The sequence below is a fragment of the Perca flavescens genome, chromosome 9 (genome assembly GCF_004354835.1).
Source record: "Perca flavescens isolate YP-PL-M2 chromosome 9, PFLA_1.0, whole genome shotgun sequence".
In the NCBI taxonomy this organism is placed as follows: Eukaryota; Metazoa; Chordata; class Actinopteri; order Perciformes; family Percidae; genus Perca; species Perca flavescens.
In genome coordinates, this window is record NC_041339.1 from 5,645,612 (window position 1) to 5,659,412 (window position 13,801).

General features: G+C 43.3%; 1 protein-coding gene across 1 annotated transcript in view; it reads left to right on the forward strand.

The window, feature by feature from the left end:
• The window catches only part of LOC114562045 (cadherin-2-like), a 107,857-nt gene extending 95,300 nt beyond the window's left edge, over nt 1-12,557 (forward strand). The window contains 3 exon segments of the mRNA XM_028588290.1: nt 6,538-6,699; nt 12,314-12,350; nt 12,353-12,557. Coding sequence (XP_028444091.1) covers nt 6,538-6,699; nt 12,314-12,350; nt 12,353-12,519 — 366 coding nt within the window. The 3' untranslated portion in view covers nt 12,520-12,557.
• Nucleotides 12,558-13,801: the final 1,244 nt, after the last annotated feature.

Below are 13,801 nucleotides of genomic sequence, written 5' to 3' on the forward strand. Positions count from 1 at the left end.
AAGTCAGTCCTTCCAGAAAAATGCTGATTTTTTTTGTGATTGTTGCGGGCAAAAATCCTTGATTATGCGGCACGTTTTCTTACAAAATGGGATGGAATATGCAGGATTTTATGCGATGAAATTGCGGGAACTTGCAACAATTGCAGGAACTTGCAAAAATTGCAGGAACTTGCAAAAACTGCGGTTTGATGAAAAAGAACGGTTTGTGATTTCCCCCAACACCCTGCTTTTCGATGATGTTCACGTCGCGTAATTACATCACTTCATAACGTTCCCATGGCAACAGTGGAAAATGGCTGCTCTTGTGTGAAGTAAACGCAATTTTCAACTTTCTGTTAAGATATATGTGACTTTTTTGTAACGAAAATGCGGGGATTATGAAATAATGAATGCCCTGCATATTTTGCGCGGAAATCGGCAATTTATGCAGCGAAAGTGCAGCGTATTTGAAAAAATGCGGCCCCCGCATAAATATGCAGACTTTGGCTGATTATGTATTGAATTATGCGATCGCATGATCACGTTTTTCTGGAGGGACTGAAAAGTTTAAAAAAGTAACAATGAAATTGACCAAGAAGCTGTCTGAACAGATTACTCAGTCTGGCTGGGTTTCTCTCTTTTTGGTTTCCGTGTTATTTCTGATTTCTCATTCTCAGAAACAAACAGTGAAATACACAGCATGTCGCCACACACACACACACACACACACACACACACACACACACACACGCACACACACACACACACTCTGCTTCTCTACAGTTTTCAATCATCTGTCCTCCAGCTAAGATTAAGTGTACTACAAAAGAGGACCTAGAAACAGGATTAATTGCTTTCTGTTGGAGAACAATTTCCTGTGTCCCTCCACACAACTCCTCTGCTGCTGCCAAGCACATAAGCGGTTCAACACTTGAAAAATGTTTAACCCTAATTTACCCAGCCGACCACACTTTCTACAGCAGGGAGGTACACTGTGTATGTACAACCATACACACACAGTACTGTACAAGTGGGGGATCACTGTTTGCTCGATGTTTCCACACTTGCGCTGGCTTAAACTGAACACACAAATCTTTTGTACCAGATCAGAAAGTGGATCCTAATTGGTTGATCCCCTGACTTTTCATCTAGCGTCCCCAGCAGGTCTTAGCTTTTGTTTATCTCTTACTTTATCTCTTATATTATCTCTCATTCATGCCACCTGGAAAAAAATACTACTCAAGTTTTCTAAAGCTATCAATAGGTCCAAAGTTTGCTTCGGCCAATAGTTTGGCTGACGACATTCTCATCAGCCTCAGGTGTACACTAACATTCTGAACTTAACATGGTAAGCATTGTAACAGCTTAGCATCAGCAGTTAGCATTTTCATTGTGAGCACGTTAGCATGCTGATGTTAGCATTTAGTTCAAAACAACATTGTGTCTATCTGCTAGCATGACTAAGGTTGGCTACCGAGACCTGGTGCTAATATTGCACCGATGCCTAAACGACCGGTATCTACTGGACGGAATAGCAACGCGGATTTTGGTGCCTCATTTCGATGTCACTGAAATGCCCGCGCTGCTCTCTGATGCTCCGAAACGGACGTTAGGGGCAACAGAAGCATCGCTGGATGTCACGCTAGTTAACACTACACTTGACAGCAGGTAACATTAGCCTACAGTTAGCTAGCAGCTGGATTAAACATTAAACACAGTTAAAATGCTGACAGCTAACCTTAAACGGTGTAAAGTGCGATTGTATTACACTGTAGAGGATTCCAACACTGGGACGTAAAAGCTTTTTCATGCTTTTTTGCGTTCAGCGCGGTTGACGCGGTGCGAACGGCGATATGACGCAAACGCGGCCTTCAAGATTTTGTAGCAATGCGAACGCGGTTGAGTAGACGGTGCTGCAATGATTGGCTACAGGAGAGAAGACGTCCGTTCTTTGAGTCGCTCTGACCGCAATCAGTATGAAAGACCAGACGGTTCGCGGCAACCATACGCACCGCCCGCAGTGCCCCGACCGCGCTGAACCCAAGAACCCTAAGCATTGCTCTACAGGTCTTGTTTTGCTTGATGGTACTCAGATAGAATCACAATCATCAAACATCTTCAACTCCGATTGGCTCTGCTTTTCTATATGATCTATGTATGATGATGATCTTAACATGTCTAGTCTTACATCAGAGATGATGGTAGAGTTTTCTCCCTAACCTGACACTCAGGGGCCAGGGGGAGCCCGGGGGATTTTATCAGAATACAGCATAGAAAATCTGCTTAGAAATATAGCTAGTAAGATAGAACAACACAATATGATTCCCCTAAATAACACACATTCATTATTAATTTCAATTGTTTTCATTTTCAACAAATTGCAAATCAGAATACAGTCTGCCGCTTTAAAAAAAAAAAACAATTCCGTTGCTGGTTAATTAATTAATTGGTCATGTGACAAGGGCTGGGAAGATTGGCAGCCAAGTCACAGTACTCTGATCCAATGGAAATCACAATTGTCGGATTGACAGCACTCTTAGATTTTATTAGATTTTCACTTTACCCTTTTTTTTCATCAGGCAGCCTGGGTCTTTATTTGTCTGGATTCAAGCTTGGGATAAAAGGCAGACTCAGTTCTCAGGGACATACTGATACTTTAAGCAGGACAAATACACACACACACATTCACAAACACACACTCTCACACACACACAGTACACACATATTATTAGACCTTCATTAGGAGCTGTTGTTCTCTGGCTTCTAATCCTTACTTAAAACTAATACTTCTTTAACCTTAAAAGCTTATTAAAGATTACATCATGCAGTGGATATTTCAGTTTTATTGGAGCAGAATATGGCTGGTAAATATCAGCAGAGGTTTCTAATTGGTGGACATCTTTCAGCAGTGAACGCTGCATTTCAAAGCACAGGAGCAGGCTGAGGCGCCGTACATTCTGCGTGAAAACAGCAACCATTTATACTCATGTATAGATGTATAGGTTTGATAAAGTTTTGGTCACAGTCTTAGACTGTACAAAAAAAGCACATACAATCAGACATGTAATCATGTCGCATCATATTTTTCATAGATATGTTACAGTTTTTTTCTGAACTTTATTCAAAAATGGCACTTAGCAGCGTAGCATATTTACATGCCAAGGTGTTATGTGTATACTGTATATAAGGGCTGTCGATCAATTAAAATATTCAAAGGGTAATTTCGCACCAGTCTCAGTGAGTGTAGCGCATGGATCATTCTGCATCGCTTCCTGATTTACCAAACTACGGAGCGGGTGGATGCCCAAATAACAGAAAGTGTGTGCGTTTATCTCTCGTCACAAAAAATAGAGGGGTTAAAAGGAATTTACGTTATCTCATTATTATCGCGTTCATTTTGACACTCCCTAGTATATATCTATAGGGGTCTATCAGTGTTGCCAGTGTATTATCATGTAGTTTACTGGTTTTTAGAAGCTATACAGCTAGAATTAGCTAGTTTAGAATTTTTCAGTGCAACTCAATTTATGTACACTTAACATTATATACCACAGTGTGTTACAATTTGGAATCCAGTCTTTGTTGTCTATTCATTGCCATAAACTATGTACCTCAAATTGCAGAAATTAGAGCTTGAGTTTGGTCATCCATCACAACACAACTGTTTTTATTGTTATGAATGTTATCTTACAGGTAATGCAGTGCAGTCTGCATATACAATAGTGTAACCATGAACAATTAACAATGAAATAATTGAATAAAATGCAAACTAATGACCTCCTGGAAGGAAACACTATTCCAAACACTAAAACATGCTCTAAAACGCGTTACGGGATAATGTTAAGTGTACATCATTTGCAGGAAAGAGGCCAAACATGCATGAATACTGGTATAGTTTTTTAAATAGTCCTTTACAGAAGTGGAAATGTCCTAACCGAGAGGACATCCGTCTCGCTGGTCCTTTTGGATTGGTACATTCGGTTTCTCCCTGCAGGTTTATTGCAGGGCTCTCAGCAACTCTTCAGTGAAAGGTTTTTCTGTTGGTCGGCCATTATTGTGAACAAAGCCCAAGGTCAGTCCACAGCATACTGTTATTGTCCTGAAAGTGGCTGCTTTAGTCCAGTCCATTGGAGACCGGAGGGCACCAAATGGTTTCTGGATGGTTGGTGCTTTGACTCAGACACTAGCATTCAACATGAAGAGATCAGAGGCTGTGACACATGCTTCCCCTCTGACTGGGCTGGTGTTGTGTGAGAGAAGGTGAACGAGGAACTGCGTCTCTCTAAGTGGATGCTAATTATATAGCATTAGAGTCCTCCCTGAGGACAGATGATGATGTGAGAGAAATGGGAGACATTGCATCAGTGGAGTTCATGGTGCTCGTTTAACTTATTGAAATTCTCACTACATCAGCCGTTAAATGCATGATAGATCCATTGATTGTACGAGGTTTGTATGTATGTTCTATCGTCCTGATGAAGACTGCTCCTCTCATCATGAATCAGTTGTGAGCGCCGGCAACATTTAATATCCAAAAGGCATACAGTGCACCTGTATGCATTATTATGCATACGTATAGGTCGTTTTTTTTGGGATTTGGTATGGAAGTTCAAGCCAAGAACAAATTTTTCTTCATTCAGCTTGAAGTGTGAATTTACAACAGCACAAATATTCAAGTCATGTTTCAGGAAAGGCCGGACGTCGTTATCTCTCCGTGCATAATCGTGTGCAAGTTAACTCGGAATCACAATAATCCACAAAATAACCATTATTTCCATTCAAAATCACATTGTCAAAGTAAAAACAATGTCAATGTGTTTTGCAGGTTGTTTGAATCAAGCGTATATTGAAGTTGTATTCAGTTAGATTTGACTCTAAATGCAACAATTAAGTGAATCCTGTCCCACTGTGACATAGCCTGTACATCACTGCATTGCTGGTTTTAGACAATTCAGAGATAATAGTGGATTCTTAGTTATGTTTCACAACAGTATGCATTTTTAAACATGATTTCAACATATCATGTTGTGCTTTGCAGAAACTAGTGATGTCCAAATAAAGCTCCGTGAACTATGAGTTGTATTTGTTGACCCCACTAGATGGCGCTCTTGGTTAAAAGAAAAAGACTGAAGGAATGGCAATTCATCGTGCTTTCAAGCCTGTATTGAACATAGAGCGCCATCTAGTGGGCTCAGAAAATAAAGACATGCTTCATGAAGCTTTATTTGGACATCACTAGCAGCAACAGGTCAACTTCTACTGCAATGATTGATGTGATTCTTAAGGGGATTAGTGTGCACTGTTTGGTTACCAGGGAACACCAGTATAAGCAAAGAAAAATCTTTAGGAAAAACTTGTACTTGAACAAACCCATGTGGAAATAGATCCTCTAATGTCTTCACAAGAAGGTTATCTATACTTTCAGTTGAATATTGTCATAATGCTGTGGTCCAGGTTAGGGAAGGGTTAAAGCAGCATTCAGAGATTTTTGACTGCTAGAGGACAGACAGTAGACCATAAGAAGTCTTGCTATTTCATATCAGCTGCACATCAGCTTCTTTTTCCCAAATACATGTCAAATCAGAAATCAGAAAAGGATTTATGGCCAAGTAAGTAACACTTACAGAGAATTTGCCTTGGTGGTTAGTACATATACAAACATATTAAACATTGATATGAAATAAAAAAATAAATACAGAAACAAATGTATACAAAATAGCTGTTAACATAAGAAAAAGGAGGCTGTGTGGTTTAGTGCCACCCTCCACCTTGCCCCCCCCCTCTCTCCTCCTCAATAGCTACAGACACCGAAATGGCACATCCTAAGTAAAGCTCATTGTGGGACTGGCTCTAGTGGCTGTAATTCTGCACCAACGCTGAATTTTGGGAAAGAGACTTCAGATACAGTATTAGGGGACCACTAAGGTCTATATAAAAGAGACTTCAGATACAGTATTAGGGGACCACTAAGGTCTATATAAAAGAGACTTCAGATACAGTATTAGGGGACCACTAAGGTCTATATAAAAGAGACTTCAGATACAGTATTAGGGGACCACTAAGGTCTATATAAAAGAGTCTTCAGATACAGTATTAGGGGACCACTAAGGTCTATATAAAAGAGTCTTCAGATACAGTATTAGGGGACCACTAAGGTCTATATAAAAGAGTCTTCAGATACAGTATTAGGGGACCACTAAGGTCTATATAAAAGAGTCTTCAGATACAGTATTAGGGGACCACTAAGGTCTATATAAAAGACACTTCAGATACAGTATTAGGGGACCACTAAGGCCTATATAAAATCATCCAAAAGCAGCATGTCATAGGACCTTTAAGACAGAAGAAGGCTAAGATTGTGGCATATTATATAATGAAATGAGGCCAATTCTGGAGACGGGACCTTTTAAATAGAATGAACTTGACTTGTAATACTGTAATACCAACGTGTGTGTGTTTTTGTTGTTTGTGTGTGTGTGTGTGTGTGTGTGTGTGTGTGTGTGTGTGTGTGTGTGTGTGTGTGTGTGTGTGTGTGTGTGTGTGTGTGTGTGTGTTTAGGACTACGATCTGAGTCAGCTGCAGCAGCCTGATGCCCTGGAGCCAGAGTGTGTCAAAGTGGGGATCAGACGTCTGGATGAGAGGCCCCTCCATCATGAGCACCAGTACCCTCTCCGCTCCGCTGCCCCCCACCCAGGAGACATAGGAGACTTCATCCACGAGGTACGGCAGCAAACTGGGTCTGTTCCGGACGTCTTTGTGTGTGACGCCCGTGTTGTTGCCAGTCCAAACCAGTTCTTCAATCTGTTCCCCCAGATTACATTCTGGCGTCGGGCACACAGGAAGTGAAGAATCACAACTTGAGTGAAATGCAAACTGTCTGTTTGACAGCAGTAAGCAAACACTGTGTCCAGAAAAGGCGGGATTTGCCAACGTTAGATCTTTTGCTTCTCTCATCGCTTTTCTATCCTTTGGTGAAAAGCATCAAAGATGTGTTCGGCTTACCTCATCACCTCACAGGATTTAGGGATATTGAAGTTCAAACGGTCACTACCCTTAGCTATTCAGAGCTGCCAGTGTGGGAACTAACCAACTTTGATTACTGCAAATTAAAAGAGAATTCAATGCATTTCTGCAGACAGTGAAGTACACAGAAGGATGCACGTTTAAAACCCATTTAGGTCTAGGCTCAGTTGAACAGTGGGCTCCCTGGTATTACAGCATAGCATCAGTGATGTATCAGTGGTGTATGTGATGATGTGTGGTTGGACTGTTAACAAACAGAGGCGAGGGAGTGAGAGGCAGAGAAACACAGAGAGTACAGTGTCTGTGTGATTCTTAATTAGCTTTGCGAATGGTCAGGATTAGCTGGCCTCAGACCTGCCACAGCCTGGCTACCTAATTGGAGGTAAATCCATTGCGTTGAGTTAATCCCACAGACTGGCTGCATGCCGTCCACAGCTCCTTAAAGGGACAGTGTGGGTTCCTTTTTTCGTACTATGTAACATATTACATACATATATTTCTGTTCTTGTCGGCGCACAGGGCATAGCTGGTACAGTATAGCGTTTTTGTGCCAACAGACGAGAAATAAATCAATGAGAAAACTTACAGCTGCATTAACTGGATTTTTGGTTCACTTTGGGGTAGCAGAACGAGTTCTAAACACATCAGTGACACAACTGTGAAATTGATTTGATGACTGTGTTAGCGAACAGCATGCGTCATGTGCATATCCGCAACTTTAGTACATTCACCAGCTAGCTTTCTAACTTTGTCTGTCTGCTGTTTGCTGCTGGACAGACGCATGTTGTGTACGGTGGCTTTATCACTAAAAACAGCTGCTGGAAATAAGTGGATGAGAGACAGAACCAAACAATTGTAAAGCTGAGTGGAACTGCAGAGTTGGTGATGATGTGGGCTTGTTACTACGAACCACACTTTTCACATTAGCTATTTGATCCATTGAGATATAAAAATATGTATTCCTGCAGCTTGAACCTGGTTAGTAGTTTTCCAAGCATTTATTACATTATTGTAAGTATTATACGGCAGCACAGCCTCAGTTTCCTACTTAGTTCAGGTTAGGAACCGACTGTAGGAAGAAGGGAACAGCAGCATCCTGTGTCAAAGTCATATGCTTTGTAGACCCGGCCAACCACTACAACGGCGACACATCACTTCTGCCTTTGCTCCCCAAAGACAGGTGTCATGAGTCAAGCGTTCTCTTGACAGTTAACGTGCAAATATAGGTCGTATCCAGACATTTGAACAAATTATGCTATCATTTCCTTGGAGGACGGTGTGTATTCAGGCTGTCCAAAGAGGGTTTGTGTCAGTACTTTGGTTGCTGATATTTGAATCCATGTCACCGGCTTTCATCGGTGCTGCTGCTCTGCGTTTAAACCTTCTGGAAAGCGTTACTTTCTCAGAATTCTGATAACTTGAGTGCACGGCGCCCGGCAGAGGGGCGTCTCGGGCGTGAAGACTCATCGTCGCCGATGCATGTGGCTCCTCTGTGTGCTGGCTGCGTCCATATTGTTTGTGTGTGTGAGTGTGTGAGCGTGTCTTTTAGTCGGGCTGCATAAAGACATCTGCCAAGCCGAGCTATGAATAATGAGGGGGAGCTGTCAGACATGGCGAGCTGATCTAGACAGCTTAATCCGGGAGACATGACAAGCGGATGCTTCTAGCCCTCCCTCTCCCCCTCCGTATCCCTCCCCCTCTCCTTCTCCCTCTCTCCCTCTCCTTCTCCACCTCTCCTGATCCCTCTCCTTCTCCCTCTCTTCTTCTCTTTCTCCCTCTCCGCGTTAATACTCTCCTCCCATTGAGTTTCAGAGTGACATTCGGGAGTGTCTTCAGTCAGACGTCGCCCACAAGACATTTCCACTGCTTATCAGATTCACCATTCTGAGCGGCGATAAGAGGCAAAAAACTGCCATTTTCTGGGCTGCTGTTTTTTTTAGATGTTAATTTTAGACGGTACTTTTATTCTCCCAGTGTGTCGTTTTTTGAGTGAGTTCATAAAAATGATGTATGTGTCTAAAACGTGGGTTTGTGTGTGTGTGTGTGTGTGTGTGTGTGTGGGGGGGGGGGAGGGTAAATTCAGGCTGGGTAATCTGCTGAATCTCCTCCTGGAGATAAAGTCAGCATCTGTCCGGCCTGACCCAAATCCTCCTCTCTTCTACGTGCCTCCATAATCCCTCCTTCTTCCCCCGGCACTCACTACTGTCCATCTCAAGCCCTCCACACACACACACACACACACACACACACACACACACACACACACACTCACGCACATAAACACAACCTTTCTACTCCCTCTCTATGCTCACCCTTATTCTGATCTCCAGGTCCCACTCTTGTACCTGTTCTAGAGGGTTGGGGGGTTTGCTGTCTTGTGATTGGAAGGGAGACATTTTGAATCCCAGTTCTTTGGGAGAGCGAACTGTGCTCCGTCTGAATGGGTCATCAGACGGGGCTTAACATGCTCTTACTGTACACTGCTCCACTTTGGTATGAAAGCATGAACACAGGTTTCTTTAATACTCCCAGCTGTACTGTACAGTTACTATAAACATATTATAGGATTACTATAATCCTGCACTAGATATCCTCAGAGTCTTGTGGCTCTCTCGACCATAAATTTTGCTTTTTCTCAGTTTCAGAGATACTCTGTCATGTGGAACATCTCAGGTGCAGACAAGGCATTTTTGATGTCCTCTAGTTTAGAAGTGATGAGTATGGAACGCCAGGGATAAACCTGTGACATGAGTCTGGTCTTATTGTGCATGCTCTTTATCCCACATCAAACACAAGCTGTGTTGGAAACCATTCCCTCACTCCCTCACTCACTATTCCCTATATAGTGTTTATTTAATAGTGAGCTATATAGGGAACGACCAAACCAGATTTCGGACACTCACTGAAAGTATCGTTGCGTCAGGTGATGCCAGATTAGTGTGTCGGACGCGGGCGCGCCCAGCAGCATCTTAACAAACCGAAACAAAAATACTTTTAATACGTCCCTGAAACAAACCGAGCACTCAGGAGGATAGTAAATGGTCGTATATATGCAGTGTTGGAATGTAACAAAGTACAAATACTTCTGTTACTGTACTTAAGTAAATGTTAAGTACAATCAATAGTGCATACTTTTGACTTTTACATTTTGCAGCAATTATCTATACTTTCTACTCCACTACATTTCTACAACGTTCCGTTACATTTTTGTTACATTTTCTGATCAGTTTTTTTCCCCCCTGCCAAAACATCTTCCTCACCGTCACACGTTTGTAGTCCTCAGGGAAGACTTCAGCGGTGGCCGTCCAGCTCCCGGTGCCGCTCGCGATATTACGAATCCCACTATGGCCACGCCAAGACCCGCCCTTCAATATCATTTATTGGCCAGGCGCGTACCGCTCCCGGCACTACCGCTGCTCCCGTTACTGCTGCTGCTCCCGATACTCTGCTCGGTCATATGTGAAGCATCCGTTCACATAGGGTTAATACACAACCCGTATATTTATCTTAAAAACACTCCCGGCCCTCCTCAGCTGTGAAGCCACGTACTTGTTGTCCAAGCCCGTGTGTTCTCGCTAGATAAATTTGGGAAATGTGGGAAATAATGCAAAGTCGAGCTTCATGCAGATCACCCTGATAGATTACCAGAATTGTACACAGATGGTAAGCACAATTACATTAACCTAAAACTAACTTAATTAAAATGCCACAGCCCATACTAGTTTATTTTTTTATTAAGAGAATAAATCGTAAATGCAAGTACTTTTACTTTTAATACTTAAAGTACATTTAAAATTAGGTACTTTTTACTTTTACTTAAGTAGGGTTGTCATTGTTGTACTTCTACTTTTACTAAAGTAAGTATATCTCTGGTTATTTGTACTTTTACTTAAGTACTGAGATTCAGTACTTCCTCCACCACTGTATATACTGTATGTTGCATGTTACTTTCCACTGTTGAAAAAGTTTCCGCGGGTCCTTGTGCTTCTTCTTCTTCTCTTCCGGGAAAACACGGCCGAGTTGTAATCGCGGGATACGGAAGTAACGTGTACAGAGAACCGTTTTGAACACAGCTAGAGGCTTCATGTGTGAAAGTTGTATCAGTAATAGAGCTCAACCGGAACCGTGTCGTACCGGGAGGAAGGTTTTGACTATCAGCATGAAGTCTAAACCATCCGAGGGAGACTGACCACGGACTGTGAGGTTGTGAAAAGAAAGTCTGTGTTAAATCAACAACCCGTTCTCACTCCAAACTCATAAAATACGGATGTTTGGACAGCGGCTGTCAGCGTCTGAAGCGACGCAAAAAGCGCTCTTCAGCGGGCACCAGGGAGAGCAGCAGCTACACGGGGTTTGAAGATGACGTAGCATTAAGAGCAACTACGGTCGCGAGTAGTATATGAACCCAACCGTCCCGTTTTTCTTTTCCTAAACCCAACCGTCTGTTCTTCTTTTCCTAAACCCAACCGTCCGTTTCCTAAACCCAACCGTCCGTTCTTCTTTTCCTAAACCCAACCATAAATGGACTGTTCTTATATAGCGCTTTTCTAGTCTCAACGACTACTCAAAGCGCTTTTAACATTGTACAGGAACCATTCACCATTCACACGTATTCATACACTGTGGCCGAGGCTGCTGTACAATGTGCCACCTGCTCATCAGATAATCATTCACACACATTCACACTCCGATGCGCAACTCGGGGTTCAGCGTCTTGCCCAAGGACACTTCGACATGGGACTGCAGGGCCAAGGATCGAACCACCAACCTTCCGATTGGCAGGCAAGCGCGCTACCACTGAGCCGCAGCCGCAGCCACAAGACAAAGACTTTTGCTTTTATTCTGTTTTCTAAATATGTTTTTTTCACCGAATCAAATGTTTTATGGTCACATTCATCTTGTAGCTGCTTGGCTTGGTTCCAGTTTTTTTTTTTCGGAAATGAATGGGGAAAATCACTTCCAGAACCATTCAAAAAGTGGGCACTCCCTGTTGAGCTCTATGTGACATTGAGCAACAAATGGAACCCCCCAGCTGATCCACTGCTGATGTGTAGTCACCAACAGTCAGTGATGGCCAAAGGAAGCTTCATGAGGCTCAAGGAATGGCAACTCAGTGGGCTTTCAACCTTTTGTTAAACAGAGAGCGCCATCTAGTGGGCTCAGAAAATAAAGAAAATGCTTCATGAAGCCTTATGAGGCTTTATTTTGGTCATCGCTAGCCAACAGCAGACTCCCAATTCTGGTAGTCCATCTTATCATACTGATGAATGTGATGCAGAAACATCCTCATTTCTCTTCCTGTCTCCTCCAGGGCCTGAAGGCAGCAGACAACGACCCCACCGCCCCCCCCTCGACTCCCTGCTGGTGTTTGACTATGAGGGCAGCGGTTCCACCGCCGGCTCCCTCAGCTCCCTGCACTCCTCCTCCAGCTGCGGAGACCAAGACTATGACTACCTCGGCGACTGGGGGCCGCGCTTCCGCAAGCTGGCCGACCTGTACGGCGGCGGTGACGACTAGCACTCTCCACCTCGACCTACACCACCACCACCCCCCACCCTGGCTCCAGGGCTCGGGGGGGGGGTGGAGGGATGGGGATGGGGATGGGGGGAGGGGATGGGGTTAAGGAAAGAGCATCGGCACTTACAGATCGGCACTTCTGTATTACCACAGGACAGCTTGTAAAGAGACTCGCTGCCAAGACGACGGTGGATGACACTAGGGACCATTCTGACTCCTGGCCTAGCAGTTGAGGCTAAAGGACTTTATTGTGTGAGCGCCAGCCCCTGTGCTAACTAATGTGAGCGCTCAGAGGGGCTGTTGTCTCTACGATGGCCATGCTACAGACGCTCATTTACACTTGAATCTCACAGTACAGGAGCACTGGGGTCAAATGTGCCTTTTTGTACATTCTTTTGATTGTGTTCAGTCTTGATTCTATACGTTGCTTTAAAGCTCCCAGTGTTTTGCAACAGCAACTGCAGGACCGCTTCGCCATGATAATGATTGTGTGTGTGTGTGTGTGTGTGTGTGTGTGTTTGGATTCCACCTTATTACCTGTATATGTGTGTGTGTGTGTGTGAGTCATTTCCACAGAGACACACTGGATGGACACTCTAAATGGCGAAGCCTATTATGAGACGCCTTGGATGATCCTACCAGCAAAAACATGGCTTTACTTGTACGGCTCTGGGTGTTTGCATCTGATTCAGTCTGAAAACGACAACTACGCTCCCGATATATATTCCGATGTGGAGATGTTAATCAGTCACAGAGGTTAGCAGAATCAAATATACATATTTAGGTTTGTCTTTTAATTTGTAACATACTCCCAATACTCTACTTGACCACTGAAGTCTCCTCTGACCAGAAGGCTTAATCACAGCTGGTGTCATTCCATATCTGTGATGCCGCAGTAAAAAAAACGTCAGGCTCATTTCGCTACATAGCTCCACTATTAATGCGATCGACTGGCCGTGTTAACAAGCTGACCGAGATCAGAAATGTCCTCTCTGCGCTGCCCCTACTCTGCAGAGTGTCATCATTCAACATCACGTCAAAGCTTTGATTGAATTGCTCTAAAGAGCAGCTGCCTCTCCCGGCTTTCAACACTGAATTTGAATGACTTTTTGTCTGAATATGGGAGGTTTTTTACAAGCAGAACATGTTGTTTGTAGTGCAGTTTAAATAACCTGTCCTTGTTGCGCTTTCACAAACGGGACCTTCAATGTTGTTGTTTTTTGCAAGATGCCAAAATACTAAAGCAGAAGTGGTGAAAGGCACGGTGATGAAATGTGATTTC